Here is a 14,854-nt window from a genome sequence, read left to right on the forward strand (position 1 = left end):
CCATCTCTTTTTTGCTAAAACATCTGGGCATCTACACTCTTTCTTTTTTATTAGTGTCTTCTTCAAAAAAAAAATTTCTTTTTTACCCTAATTAGCAGGTTTATAATTCACCAAAAATTAAACTTACTCCTCTTTAAAAATTAAATTCTTTCAAAAAAGAATCTCATGAATAATTTAATATTTAATCTTGAAATGGATCTATTCCTAAATTTCTAAAATAGTTTCCATCATTTTACTGTAACTATTTTTATTCACCATGTTGGATATTTAAGTTTGCAAAAATGGTGGCTGAAAATGGGAAAGAAGAAGAAAAAATAATTAAAAAATCGACTAAATAGGTTTTTCAGGCGCGCTCAACAGGTCTATTACACTCACTAAGTCATATAAGCAAAAAGTGTCAAAATGACATAGTGAAACCCGACATAAGGTGTTTAAAATGAACCTTGCCCAGTTAAAGTGTCTAAGTAAAAATTAGTGTCAGCTTTAAGGGCCACCAATGGGTTAGAACTAAAGCAGATAATTGATTCAAATTGGCTCATGGGAGTCATTAGTCATAACCTTGAGTGGGAATAGACCATCTGAATAGCCCCACAACAATGTCTCCAACCACACATAAAAGAAGTTCTCTTTGAAATCAACCAGTCAAAAGGAGGTTCAAAATTAATAGAGCAACACACAGGTCCACATATTCTACTCTTTCCATAAAAAAATCATCAACCAAAAGAATTACTCCAATTTCTCCACGTCACTAACTTTTTATCTTTTCAATTAAACTACTTCAAAAACAACGTTCATGCTACATGTGATGTTTAATAAAACTTACCATTACACTTCAAATCACAATCTTTGAAGGGATGGATGATAATGAAATTTTCTACTGAAAATCCTGTCTACGCCACTCTATACGACTGTACAACTGGCAGAGAGTCTCAGGTGACCATGATCATCAAGTATGATCTTTCCTTGGAGTAAAATATTGAACTAAACAAAGGAGAGGTAAGTTCGCCGATTCAGTGCCTGCCATCTAATTCTATGTTGTAATTTCAAACTTTATGTCAGGGAAATAAAAAAACTGCACTGGAATGGGGAGAGTAGCATGAACCAATAAAACACAATTGAGAAACCAAGCAAACATCATCTATGTGAATTGATTTCGCTAACCACCATTTTACACCAACCACATCCAACGCCAACAACGAATAGGGTCTATGGCAATGAAACAATGCTAGTGATAAACTCACAAACGCTAGAAATAAGGCCTCAATTCCTGCCCCTTGAAGTTGGAAAATGATAATCAAGTTCTTAAAAACTTAAGCCGTTACTTTAAAAGGCATACCACGTTGTCTCTAGCATATATGATGCTAAGGCCTAGTAATATGGAAGTATCTGAGTGAAATACCTCAAATAAAGAGACACAACAAGTACCCTACTGAAGGCAAATCAAAACAACACAGAATCAGTACAGAAGCAAATGTATAATATAATTTGAACTTGTTGCTCTATTAAATACCACTCCCCTGCTCTCCTCCCCTTAGTGATAGAGTCAAGACTAACACAAGCTGGCCCAAACATCACCATTATATCCCATCGGCAAGTACATACAATTTAGTTCACATTCTAAATCAATGGAACTTAAAGATCGAATTAAATTGATCACAAAGAATTCAGTATTTTACTATTTTATCAATGAAGATGATAAGAAGAGCTGAATGAACAAACAAAAAATTCTCTCTTCATTGTCTTTTAACATTCATGTACAACAAAACAAACCCCTAATTAGCCATTTAATAGCTAGCTACATCATATTTGGGCATAAAAGACTCTACTCTTCAATATAATCCAATGATTCCCCCAAAATGTACAAATTATAAACTATATTCCTATTATAAAAAACAAAACAAAAAATTTTTGAAAAACTCCTAAAAGACTTACCTTTTTAATGTTTCTATGAAATTCCTCAAATACCCTTCCACTTCGGGCTTGCCACTGGAAGTGTCGGCGACAAAGGGAGCTGCTGAAACCCTAGTTGACGGGACGGTGAAAGCAGAAGACCGGGAGATAGCAAACCGTACGGCGACCTTGGCGACGGCAAACACCCAAACGGAAGTGGCGATGAGGGAAAAGCAGGAAACGGTGGTAAAACAAAGGAGGAGTTTGTCGGTGGCGGAGGAATGTTCTGTTGATGCGGCAGCGGAAGCGGCTGAGGAGGCGGAAATGGTGGCTGCTGCTGCGGCGCACCGAAGTTGTTCCACCGCGGAGCTAGTGGTGATAGCCCAGTAGAGAATCGCTTGGAATCGGAATCAGTCGAAGCAGAAGCGATTGAGCTCTGTAGAAACCTCATGTAAGCGGAGATCGGCGATTCCGCCGACGCATGCACCGCCGGAAACGGTGGGAGAGGAGATAACGGCTGTGCCTGAACAGGCCGTTGACCGCCAACAAACCCTCCACCAGCAACGGCGTTATTAGAACCATTCACAAACGGAGGTGGGCGGTTGCTAATCTGAGCAAGCGGCGGAGGACGAATCCTCTGCAACCGTGAACTTGCAGCCTTGGGTTGTTGAATAGGCGGAGGAGTCGAAATCCTTTCATGAGCAGGGGAGCCCGTAAGCTTCTGAACAACATCCCTAAAATCACTCTTGTTAATATTATACACCGGCGGCTGTTGCTGCGGCTGAGGGTGCAAATTTTGCGGCCCAGCTGGAGGAGGAGGAGGAGGAAGAGGCGGTGGAGCGTGTTGGGTCTGCGCCTGCGCCTGCGGAGGATTCTGGTTTTCAAAAAAAGCAGGTTTTCTAATGGGTTTCGAGATCTTGTGAGAGATTTTGTTTAGGTGCTTCAAATACATATCTCTATTACCACTGCTACTACTACTTGCTGAAGTAGCAGTAGAATCACCCTCACCAGAAGAATTACAGCTTTTATCCATTAAACAATAGAGCAGCAGAGCTTCCCCAAACCACTCTTTCTCTCTCTAGAAATGGGGTTATTATATAAAAACAGAGTATCTATTTTTTTTCACTAAAAACAGAGCAACAAATTATACTATATTCCCTTTTTTTATATTACCAAAAAAGTAGTAGTAATGAAGATTACAAAGATTCAAACTTGATACAGTAAGTAAAGAAAGTGAATGAAAAGAAGAAAAAGTCGGGGGGAGATTTGTTTTGCTTTAACCTTTGGGAAATGGGGATTTTAGCTTAAAAGAAGAGAATGGGGCTTTGTAAATGAAAGGGTTTTAATTAAAGAGTATAAAATGGAGCCTGGTGGGGGAGGGGAGGATACACTGTAGATTCGTGAGTTGCATTAGAGGAAGAAGATGATTGTGATGAGAAAAGATGCGTGTGATATCAGTTTTTGCTAAGATAAGAATGGGCTTTATGTGAATGATTACGTTTTATTTTTGTCTACTTCTCTAGTTTAACTTCGCCTGTTTTTTATGTAAAAATATCTTTTTAACACCTTATAATTCATGTGTAGTTATCGTAAGTCTCCATCGAACATAGTAAAAATGAATTTAGATTAAATTAAAATGTTTAAATATACACTTTCAAATTAAAATTAAATTTGAATAATTGTTATGTATTATGTCTATCTAAAACTACCTATGAGCTTGAACGTTTTATTTGATGCAAATCAATTTTGCGTTATCTTAATTATTTTTCTGGACTTGATTATTTGTGGGAGTATCCCCTACAATTTTAATATGGCAAACAGGCAAAAAGCGTAGAAATATAGTCTTTTGTAGATAATTATAAATCGTTAATTATTGCATAATTACACAAAAATCATTTATTTATTTTAAATATGTATGTTTTACTTGCTTCCTCTTAATAATAATATATATTTTAACCCCAAATTTGTCGTATTTTATCTCTTTTCTAATTATATAACTATTTATTTTAACTATTCTATTTTTTCTTTTCTCATACAAACTTTGTAACAAAAAAAGAGAAAAAATTATTGAAACTCCGTTATGTTCTACTGTTAGTCAATACATTTTAAAATGTTACTTCAATTCCATGAATGACTAAACGGGGTCCACCGTTATCATATGGGTGATACTTTGATTAATTTTATCCCCTCATTTTATTTTTTTTGAAATTAGTATCTCATACTTATATTGAAGTTCGACTATATTCAGATCGTGTCGAAAAGTTTCATATTGTGGTAAAGTATACTCTAAAAAATGAATGTGTATTCAAAGAGACTCAAATTCAAGACCTCTAAAATAATACTTAAAGTTACAACTACACCATAATTGTTATTGGTGATTAATTACACAAGTATTTAAGTAGGTACCAAATGTTGTGTTCGTTTTTATGGACGGTTTGGACAAAGACATATATATCTTATATTATAAAGTTTATATCTTTTTAGAAATTCAAGTGACATGATATATGTCATTATATTCGATTTGAACAGGACATCTAATTATCTTCAAACCAACTTTTCTTTGTTTATCTTCTGTGTAATAGAGATCATTGGGAAAAAATTTATTTACACAACTAGATTAGTTTTATAAAGAAACTGCAGCCAATATTCTTTAAATCATTTTTTAAAAAATAAAATGGGCCTTAAAATAATAAATAACTCATTAAATTATAGTATGACTAGTGTAGAAAAAATAATTTGTCGCGTATATAACTTAAATCAATTGAAATTAAATGTAATCAATTCTTACCATCTGAACGGTCTTATTATGCTCATTCGATATTATTGATTTATGGTCCAATTTGGTTGGGCTTTAAAGAGCAAAATAAAGTTAATACTTTACTTAATTCCGAGGCAATAAATGGTTTTCCATTATTTTTAGATTAACCGTTGAAAATTAATTTTATTCTAGCTTTATGAACGATATTCTCTCTGCTCCATTTTAACTTTCATTTAAGCCTTTTTAATGTCTATTAAAAAATAAAAATACAAATTGTAGTTTACTAACTTATTCCTATGTAATAAAAGTAGATTGATTTTTTTAAAAATATTGTGCATATTTTAATAATATTTTATCAATTTTAATTTTAAAATTTTTAAATAGCACTTTTTTTTTTAGCTAAAACGATACTCCCTCCATCCACAATTGTTTGTCAGGGTAAGGTCATGCACACCCCTCAAGGAAAATTTAATACAAGGTGTAATTTGACTAATATAACCCTACTATACCAAGAATACCAAAAGTCCACATAACTTTTCAATTGAACTACACTATCATTAAGGGTAGAATTGGAAAAAATTGACTAATTATTTCTTGATTGTTTAAATTGACAATTAATCTTGGACATCTATTTTTAGTATACCTGCCAAACAATTGTGGACGGAGGGAGTAAAAAATAGTTGTTGGTAGGAGCGAATCTAGGAGTTGTCAAGGGAAGGAAAATTTAATACAAGGTGTAATTTGACTAATATAACCCTACTATACCAAGAATACCAAAAGTCCACATAACTTTTCAATTGAACTACACTATCATTAAGGGTAGAATTGGAAAAAATTGACTAATTATTTCTTGATTGTTTAAATTGACAATTAATCTTGGACATCTATTTTTAGTATACCTGCCAAACAATTGTGGACGGAGGGAGTAGTTAAAAAGAGGTAGCCAGTAGTAGTTTAGTAATAATAATGACCCTTTGGAGTGAATTTGTTTCCAATACGACATGTAATTACAGAAACCTAATTAAGATTACTTTCATTTGCATTGGTTAATTTACCAAAGGTTTCAAGCCCAATGACTCTAATTAGCTATCCTAATTTGATTAGATTCACTATTTTTACATTAAAGCAAGTTTTGACTGAGTCAAATTTATTTTTGACCGAATTATGTTTGACCATTTTCAAAATATTATGGAAACAGCAATAAAGCATAAAAGTATTGTGTTCAAAGGATTTTCATTTCAAAATTAATCCTATATCTGTGATATTGAGCAAAAATAATTCTGGTTTATTATTCAAATTGTATTTTAACAATCTTTGAGAGACACATCACTAGATGAATTTTCAAGACATGTCAATTTAGTGTTTAGTACAATGTAGAATGTATTTTCAAAAAATATTTATGTGATAAAATTGTTTTTCGGTGTTTGATCATCTTATATGTTGAATTAATTTTTTCAAAAATACATTTTTAAATAGAAAAATATAATATTTTTTTTGTGCAAGTCGTAATTATTCAATTAATAATACTTGCTTCAGTTAACACGTAAATATTTGTCTAACATTTTCATGCGTCTCATTCCCCATATTTTACTATTAGAATTGTAGTGGAGTCTTTTCCAAATACTATACCATAATAGAATCAATCCGTCATTATAAAAAGAGATGAAACAGTAGTTCCAATGTTACTTATTAAAATTTTCCCAATCAAGTAAAATAATTAAACAACCAGTCAAAATTCAATAATAGAAGTATAGTACTACTAGTAATAATAATGTGACCATACCTTCTTCTTTTTTCCCTCAACACAAATACCATTTTATTAAACAAGTTTAATATTAATTTTATCAAAATATTAATCAGATGCTTTATTTTGCTTTCTCAAATGATGTTCAATATTGATATTGAGATCCTTGATAAATTCAAATTCACCTGCATTTTCATTTTGATTTTTGAGGGATCAAATCTGAAACTTAAGATTTAAGAGTAGAGGAAATCATATTCAACCTATCAAAATCTTCGTGGATATAAACCAATGTGAACTCAACTCGAAATTCTGTAATTGTTTAATACAATGCACAAAACCTTTTGTTTTGTGGATTATTTACGACTTCACAAGCACACAACTTTTATAGGGTGACGAATATTATAGGATGGTGGGAATTTAAAAGAGCTAGCACTTTTTTTTTCTTAATTATCTTTGAGTATCGCTTTTGAATTTGTGTCCTCGATATTTCTTTTAAAATCTATAATGATGAAGTGAAATTTTGTCGGTTTTTCGTTTTTGGGATAACTATATACTCCCTCCGTTCCATTTTATATGTCACCTTTTTATTTTGCTTGCATTAAGAAATGATGTAATTTTACCCTTCTACCCTTATTTATTTATTTTGGAACTCAAACTTTCAATCAATGAGTATAAATAAATTTATTCTGATTAATTAATTTAACCAATGAACATGAATAATTTACTTAACTTTTCTAAGTTGGTCAAATGTATGTTTTCAATGCTAATAACTCACAAGGGTAAAAAAGGAACAATATGCTAGGGTAAAAAAGGAACAATATGCTAGGGTAAAAAAGGAACAATATGCTAGGGTAAAAAAGGAACAATATGCTAGGGTAAAAAAGGAACAATATGCTAATTTATGCATTGATTTTATGAAATGACAAGTATTATAAACCAATTATTTATAAAAAGGGATGACATATAAAATGGAACGGAGGGAGTAGTAAATATGATTCTCATTTTATTTCTCTTCCAATTTATGAATATTAGATCATGATCCAATTTTTTTTTTACAAATTAAAAGTCTTATAAGAAGACATTAGATCACAATTATGAAAAAGTTTTTAATAAATACTCACTAATTGCAATATATATACTTTTTTTTTTAAAATGGTATATATAATGTTTGTTATTAATTTATTTTTTGTTGGACGTTTTCAGTTAAAATCAAACCAAATCAATTATGATTGTATTTTTTTTCTTTCAACTCCAAATCGAATCAAATCAATTCATAAGTCGGTCTCTTTTCCGGTATAACACTGCTTTGTTAGTTTGGTACTTTGGTATTATTGATTGATTTTGTTTGAACAACTCCTAATTTACACTACTATTTAAATATAAGGACGATATCTACGTGATGATCCAAAAAAATAACATTTCCATAAAAGATACAATGATAAAATTTTAATTTCAAGGAACTATAAATCAAGATATAATGGATCAGTGAAAATGTGATGTAGTGGATGAGATTGTTGTTATCTTCATCAGAGGTTTGGGACTCGAGCCTCGAGTATCGAAAAATCTTTGATAGGGAGCATTTTCATCCAAATGGGACCTATGCAATACAAATACAAATTAATTAAACTTCAATGCAGATATCGGACACCAAATAATGGAAAAAAAAACATCAAACGGGTTGCTAAGTCATTGTCAATGGACCAGAAGATTGATTCTTACCTAATTCTTTTAAGATGTAAAAAAAAATATTCACAACTCCTTTAGATTTGAGGTATATAAAAAAAAAAGTTCCATTTAGAAACTTACGTATCTTTTTGTTCTTTTCCCCCCCACTTGTTGTGTATAAGTTATTGAGTCTTTAGACCCCAATAATTGGTATTTAACTGTCAATTTCAATAAAGAATTAACCAATGTTTCCTCAAGGATGTGGCAAGCAACTTTATAAGCTTATTTTCCTTTTGCATATATAATTCATATTCACCCCAGTCCCCACCAATTGAGAAATGAAAATTATAAAGAAAATAACCAATATGAAAGTGCTTAAGATAACATTTTCATTTTTATAAGAAGAATGCAATATTTATTTGTTCATTTATCACATATTTTTAGTGTATTTTATTTAAATTTCTTCATAAATATATTTGTTCTTTATTTTAAAATAGTTAAAAGGTTTAAAATTATCTATGTCTTGAATATTTGTACGTTGAACTAGGGGATAAATGCATAGAAAAGAAGTTGTACATGTTTGTCAAGTCTCGAGAGAGGAAGACTCAAGATCTGGATCAAGTGAAGTGCATCATAGACGCGGGAGGCAAAGTGTTGATTAAATGGACACTCACTAAAGAAGATGACAAATATACTCCTATAAACTCTTGAAAAAAGCTTATTATACTTCAATAAGCCAATATATGTTACTATTACTATTCAAGGAGTGAAATTGTTTTAATGATCTTTTCATGAAATTTTATGAATGATTAACACTTCAATTTCATTTATAAGTTTGAAATTTATAATTGAAGTGTTCTAATTCCATTTATAAGTTTGAAACTTCTTGATCTCAACATTGCAAATTCAATTGTTGGGTTAATATTTAGTGTACTGATGAAGACACTAATTATGTTGATAAGCTTGACAAATATGTGATAAAGTTTTGTATTGAGACTTAGAGTGGGCTTGAGATGCTTCTATGGAGCCCATACCCAAAATTAGCCCAACAATGTAAGTGACCTTAGCCTCCTTCCATTGGTGTAGATGTCTGGACTCTGGTTCATATCTTTGGTCCCTTATTTTGTAAATGGGTCGTTTGGTAGAGTGTATTAGCAAAAATAATGAATATACTAGCTCTGTGTATAGTAATATATTATCTGGTACTTTATGTTATGTATAACCAATGTTCTAGTGTGCATTACTATATATTAAGGTAATAGTAATGCAAATGGATTCAATGCATGCATTAGCATGGTCAAAGACCCAATTACACCTTGAAATTCTTTTAACATCTTTTCCATCATAATTGTGTAGGATATTTTTGTAAATAAATATTTGTTAATCAGATTTTATTTTTTTCGTTCAATTTTACTTGTCCAGTATTTTAAAAATGAACTTTTCACTTTTAATATATCAAGAAAAAATAATTAATTGTTTTCCCTATTTATCTTCAACATTAATTACTTATTCTACAAATCAATTTTCAAGACCTAAATTACCCATCAATAATATAAATATTATGGTAAAATATTCATATTAATCATCAAATTAACTTACGTTGCTTCATGAGAATTCTTATATATATATATTTAAGAACTTGAAAATTGACTTTTCAGAAAAAAGTTTTTAAATAGATGTGTCTGTTTAATTTAATTTTTTTAAAATATATTAAAAAATTAACACAAACAATATTACTCCACCTATGAATGCAAGGTTGAAAATGAAATTCGAAAATTTTACTAAAACAATGCATAAGGAAGAAAAAGTAGCAAATATAAATTTTTTTTCTCCAAATGTAGTTTGAGGAGGTTAAAATATAGGTAAATTTTATCATTATCTTGAAATAGAAAATTATTTTAAATAGACAGTTAGCTTAAGAAAAATAATTTAAAACAGTACAAATAAAAAGTTAGCGGAAATAGAGTCGATCATTAAAAAAAAAAACCACAACGAGTTGTAAATATATTCATGTGTTTTTGTCTTGTTTAAAAATGACTCTAAATACCTTCATTATCGAGATTAGATAAAAGAATGTATCTATTCACACTATTTACAGAAAAGTTTTTTTGAAAATATTTTTTATGAATAAAGACAATTTTGAAAAATCTTAATAGATCAATTTATTGAGTATCATTCCTCTTTCATTTTCTCTTCCTCTACCCTTCTTTTCTAAAAAAAACACTATCCAATTCAGGATAAGTAAAAGGAATTCAGAACACAATAATTAAAAAAAGATTCTTTATTTACTTAAAAGTGGCTTTGTGAACGAACCCACTAATAACAAAAGAGTGAAGCACACTAACTTCAAAGAACGTTGCTTTCTTTTTACTATTTTAATCTTATTTATATTCTAAGATATAATCTATAATAATTTAATATGTACCATCTCTTTCAAATTGAGGTGTTTATTCATTTTTGAATATGTATCATTTTACTATTAAGGTTAGAATATAAAAATAATAAGTAATAAATTTTGTCATGAATTTTTGAAATGATAAATAGTTTCAAATAATTATTTTTTAAAATCACGTTACATCATTTGAGAAGAAGGAAATATATCTACAAGGACATTGACTTTTGAGAGAAGTTTTGAAAACACTCTAAACTTGACGCAAATTATTAGTTTTATTTTCAAATTATTGAAAATCTTATTAAAAGTCTCAATTTTTTATAATTAAAAGTTTTGTGCTCCTATAAAAATTTGAGACCACTTACTACGTCATATGATGGATCAGACTTTAGAATGTATCTAAATTTAGTTAAACAAGTAAATAAATATTTTTAATATTGTCAATAATTAAAAAACGAAACTAATAATTTTCACCTCTCTTTTTGACTTTTTGATACAAAGTAGTGGCAACATACAAATTATTTAATAATATATAGTAATAAAGAAGTTTGATGAGAACAAGAACATTACTATCAATTATGGGGTCGAATTCAGCATCAGAGACCGCAGGAAAACCCATTAGATGTCAAGGTTTTCTCTTTCTATAACATTAATTTCTTGTTTTTTTTCTTCATATTAATTACATGCTTGAATATCATCTTAATTGTCTGTTGTTGGATTAAACAGCTGCAGTGTGCAGAAAAGCAGGGGAACCTCTGATTATTGAAGAAATTGAGGTTGCTCCTCCTACTTCTTGGGAGGTTCGGATTAAGATTCTTTGTACTTCCCTCTGTCACAGTGATGTTACTTTTTGGAAATTATCAGCTGTAAGTTTATCAATAATACTTTAAATTAGATATGTTCTTCTTAATTTACTGCTAAATTGTTCTAATTAATTTCCTCAGGGACCAGTTTCAGCTTTCCCCAGAATTCTCGGTCATGAAGCAGCTGGGTAATTAGCTTAATTTCTTTATCAAAAATTGCTAATTTTGCTTTCTTTTTTAATTAAATTTTCATTTTTATATATAAATTGTTACTCTCATTTTTATATATAACTAAGGCTTTAAGACATAACATATGTTGAGTTTAACTCAATTTCAAAAGTTAGCGAGTATTGTTATAGTATGGTGGCCGGGAAGAAGAGTAACTATCTTTTTTGGTGTTTGTGAGAGCAATTTGAGTATATCGTTGACTATCTTTTGCAGATAGAATGTTCAATGAGTAGAAATTAGTAACTATTATGAATGAGCCTCGACCAATATTAGCAAATAAGTCAATTCAACACCAAATTATGTGGCTATGTTAGGTATCCAGGTTGATAAATAGAAGTCTTTGAGTAAGAAATATGGTCAAATATATGAGTAAAATGTCTAATTCCTCTCATCTCCATTCATAGTCTAACCTCATTAGAATTGGTAAGATAAGGTAAGGTCTAATCCTCGTTGCTTGTACTTATAATTTCTATGCAGGATTTTTTTATTTTATTATTAGTAAAACACCGCTAGACACACTGTCTAATGGTATAAATTAATTCGCCACTATGAGTTAAATTTCTTCTTGTGTTTGGTTTAGTGTGGTGGAGAGTGTAGGAGAAAATGTGGAGGAAGTGAAAGAAGGGGACATAGTAATACCAGTATTTCAAAGAAACTGTGGAGAATGTAGAGATTGCAAGTGTCCAAAGGGAAATATTTGTTCAAAATTCCCTGAGGATTTTTACTGTGGAATGCCAAGAGATGGAAGCAGCAGGTTCAAGGACAAAAATGGAGAAAAATTGTACCATACATTATGTGTTTCCAGCTTTACTGAGTATACTGTTGTGGATGTCACACATGTGGTGAAGATGAATCCTGATTTTCCTATTGATAAAGCTTCTTTACTTTCTTGTGGGGTTTCTACAGGTTTGTTTCAATCCATTACCTTCTAAACAAATATTTTTTTTTAATACTACACATTTGTGAAGCAATGAAAAGGTCAATAACTTTTTTGTGTATCATAACATATATAAAAGTGCGCATCATCTTAAAGCAAAAGTTATCCATATCTTATGTTAGAGTTGTGATTTTAATCAAATATCACTCTTGGTTTTATAATAGTTAAAGCCACACTTTTCAAGCGCGGTTAAATACGTTATATATTAGTCAAAAAAAATTATTAATTTGTTTTTTTCTATTTTTGTAGGACTGGGAGCTGCATGGAGGGTTGCAGATATTGAAGAAGGTTCCACCGTAGCAATATTTGGACTAGGAGCAGTGGGACTAGCGGTAACTCCATTTATGTGTTCATAATAAAGTTCAACAAATAATTATGCTTTTTCTAAATGAATTTAATTTCACTAGAAAAAATAAAATAAAGTACAGATAATTTTTGTCGCCAAACAATTACTGATTTTATTTGACTATAAGTTTGCAATTAATGATTAAAAAATTATGTTATATAACGACATATATATTAGTAATGGATAGCTAATTGTTTGTGCCTATTTTGAAATTTGTGGTCGGAAATGAGTCACAAATATTTGTGTAGTCTTAAATGAGTCACTCCTAAAGAGTATTTTCTAGTTCAAGCCAAAAAAACACGATATTTTTTGGAAAATGTTTTTCATTCATCAACAAAACATTTAAAAAATATTTTCTTCTTGTCAACCAAACATGAGAAAATAAGTTAAAAAACAACTTATTTTTCAAGAAAATATTTTCTAGGAAAACATTTTCCATGGAAGACATTTTCCTTCATACCAAACACACCCTAAGAGTAAAATAGACATTGTAAAATTTAGTTGTTTCTATATATATATATATATATCCTTCTTTATGGAACTCACTAAAAATGAAAATAAGTTATATAAATTGAGACAGAGGAAGTGTAGTGTAAGTAAGATTTGAATTTTTTACACTAACTCATTAGGTTGTGTTTCCATAATAGTTTACAAACGCACCTGTTAGTCTTTTTTAATTTAGTGATTAATTTAATATAATTAACGATCATCACATTGTATAGAAGATTTCTTTTACAAAATGACTAATCACGTTTTACTACTTTTGGTCTTCTTTTTTTCTATGTCCCCTCTCTCTTTCCAAAATACTTTTTCGAAAGACAGATATTAACACATTATAAGTTGTATGTTTTTTTTTCAAATAAGTGTAGACACGTAATTTTTTACCGAACTTAAGTTTAACTCCATTTTTAGAGCTTAAATATTTTGACTTTTATCTTATTTTATTAAGTTTATTTTAAAAGATTTGAAAATAACAAGAATAGAATCACTTTTTAAGGTAAGTTTTATTTTCAATTGTTTAAAACTGAAAAGAAATGGAAAGTTACACAAAAATATGTATTTTCTTTTAAATTAGATTTAATAATAAGTTAGTATTTCTTAATTATAATTTAGAATAGCTATTCATTTATTCTTGTATTTTTATTAGCTAATATTTTTATTATTATAATATTTATTATATTTAATTAAAATAAAGAAATAACCTACCACTACCCTCGCCCCACTTACTCCTCCACTACCCCCACATACCCCACTCCACTCACCACTCCCACATACCACAATTCCTCACCACACACGTCTACACACTACACCACTACGGAACATCAACACTACATATATACCTACACACAGACCAAAGGAGGATACACATACGGACACTAAAGAAAAAGGGAGGATATACACGAACAGAAAAAGAAAAAAAGAAAAAGGATCAGCAAACAACACACAATCAGAAAAGAACACGCAAAAAACAAAAGAAAATACAGGGAAAAAAAATCACCAACACATTCACATCTTTTCTTCCTTACCCATTATTTTTCATATCAACACAAACACATATACCACCATACACACCTACAAAAAAAATTGTGGGTACTCTAATTGAGCTTCGGTTAAGATTTTGCGGTATTCAACTTTACCTTATCTTTCTATTTATTTATTTATGGAATTTGATGTAATTTTATGACAAGTTCTTTTTATATTTTGTTTCATTCATGAATTTGATTGGGATGATTAATTTGTTAGTTGTTATATCTCTATTTCATGAATAAGGTAGCTTTAATAGATGAATTATTTATTTATTTATTTATTTTATTTGTTAGTTGTGATCTCTTAAAAATGAATGGTCGTAGCATTGTTCTTGTCTTCATTTAGATAATAATGATAAAGTAGGTATAGTTAGGCTAAAAAACAAACAAATAAATTATTGTTGTTTTATTGTATAAAAAAAAATGAGTTTTATTTTTTACAATTGGTTGTTGTTTTGTTTGATTAGAATGTGTATGCCTAATTTTTTTTCATTAACTTTAAGATAAAAATAAAATATATAATATGTGTATGTCTAATTTTAATATTAAATTTAAGAGTAAATAA

The 14,854-nt window shown here is 29.8% G+C and overlaps 2 protein-coding genes across 6 annotated transcripts in view; one reads left to right on the plus strand and one right to left on the minus strand.

Moving 5' to 3' along the window:
* Window positions 1-3,374, minus strand: part of LOC102583040 (VQ motif-containing protein 9) — a 5,358-nt gene extending 1,984 nt beyond the window's left edge. For 3 of the 4 annotated variants that reach the window (XR_001471756.1, XM_015303369.1, XM_006363221.2), the window contains exon 1: window positions 1,933-3,374. Coding sequence is in view for 3 of the 4 variants with exons in the window: in XM_015303369.1 (XP_015158855.1) it covers window positions 1,958-2,923 (966 nt within the window). In the remaining variant the exon portion in view is untranslated. Of the gene's footprint in view, window positions 1-735; window positions 1,025-1,932 lie in introns of those variants that run through there. The other variant, XM_015303370.1, reaches the window with a different exon arrangement.
* Window positions 3,375-10,989: 7,615 nt separating this feature from the next.
* LOC102583366 (alcohol dehydrogenase-like 1) overlaps window positions 10,990-14,854 on the plus strand; it is a 10,328-nt gene continuing 6,463 nt past the window's right edge. For both annotated transcript variants that reach the window (XM_006363223.2, XM_006363222.2), the window contains exons 1-5: window positions 10,990-11,079; window positions 11,176-11,315; window positions 11,394-11,440; window positions 12,061-12,386; window positions 12,667-12,749. In XM_006363223.2, coding sequence (XP_006363285.2) covers window positions 11,001-11,079; window positions 11,176-11,315; window positions 11,394-11,440; window positions 12,061-12,386; window positions 12,667-12,749 — 675 coding nt within the window. In that variant the 5' untranslated portion in view covers window positions 10,990-11,000. The remainder of the gene's footprint in view (window positions 11,080-11,175; window positions 11,316-11,393; window positions 11,441-12,060; window positions 12,387-12,666; window positions 12,750-14,854) is intronic.

This window comes from Solanum tuberosum, unplaced genomic scaffold, assembly GCF_000226075.1.
Source record: "Solanum tuberosum cultivar DM 1-3 516 R44 unplaced genomic scaffold, SolTub_3.0 scf00404, whole genome shotgun sequence".
Taxonomy (NCBI): domain Eukaryota; kingdom Viridiplantae; phylum Streptophyta; class Magnoliopsida; order Solanales; family Solanaceae; genus Solanum; species Solanum tuberosum.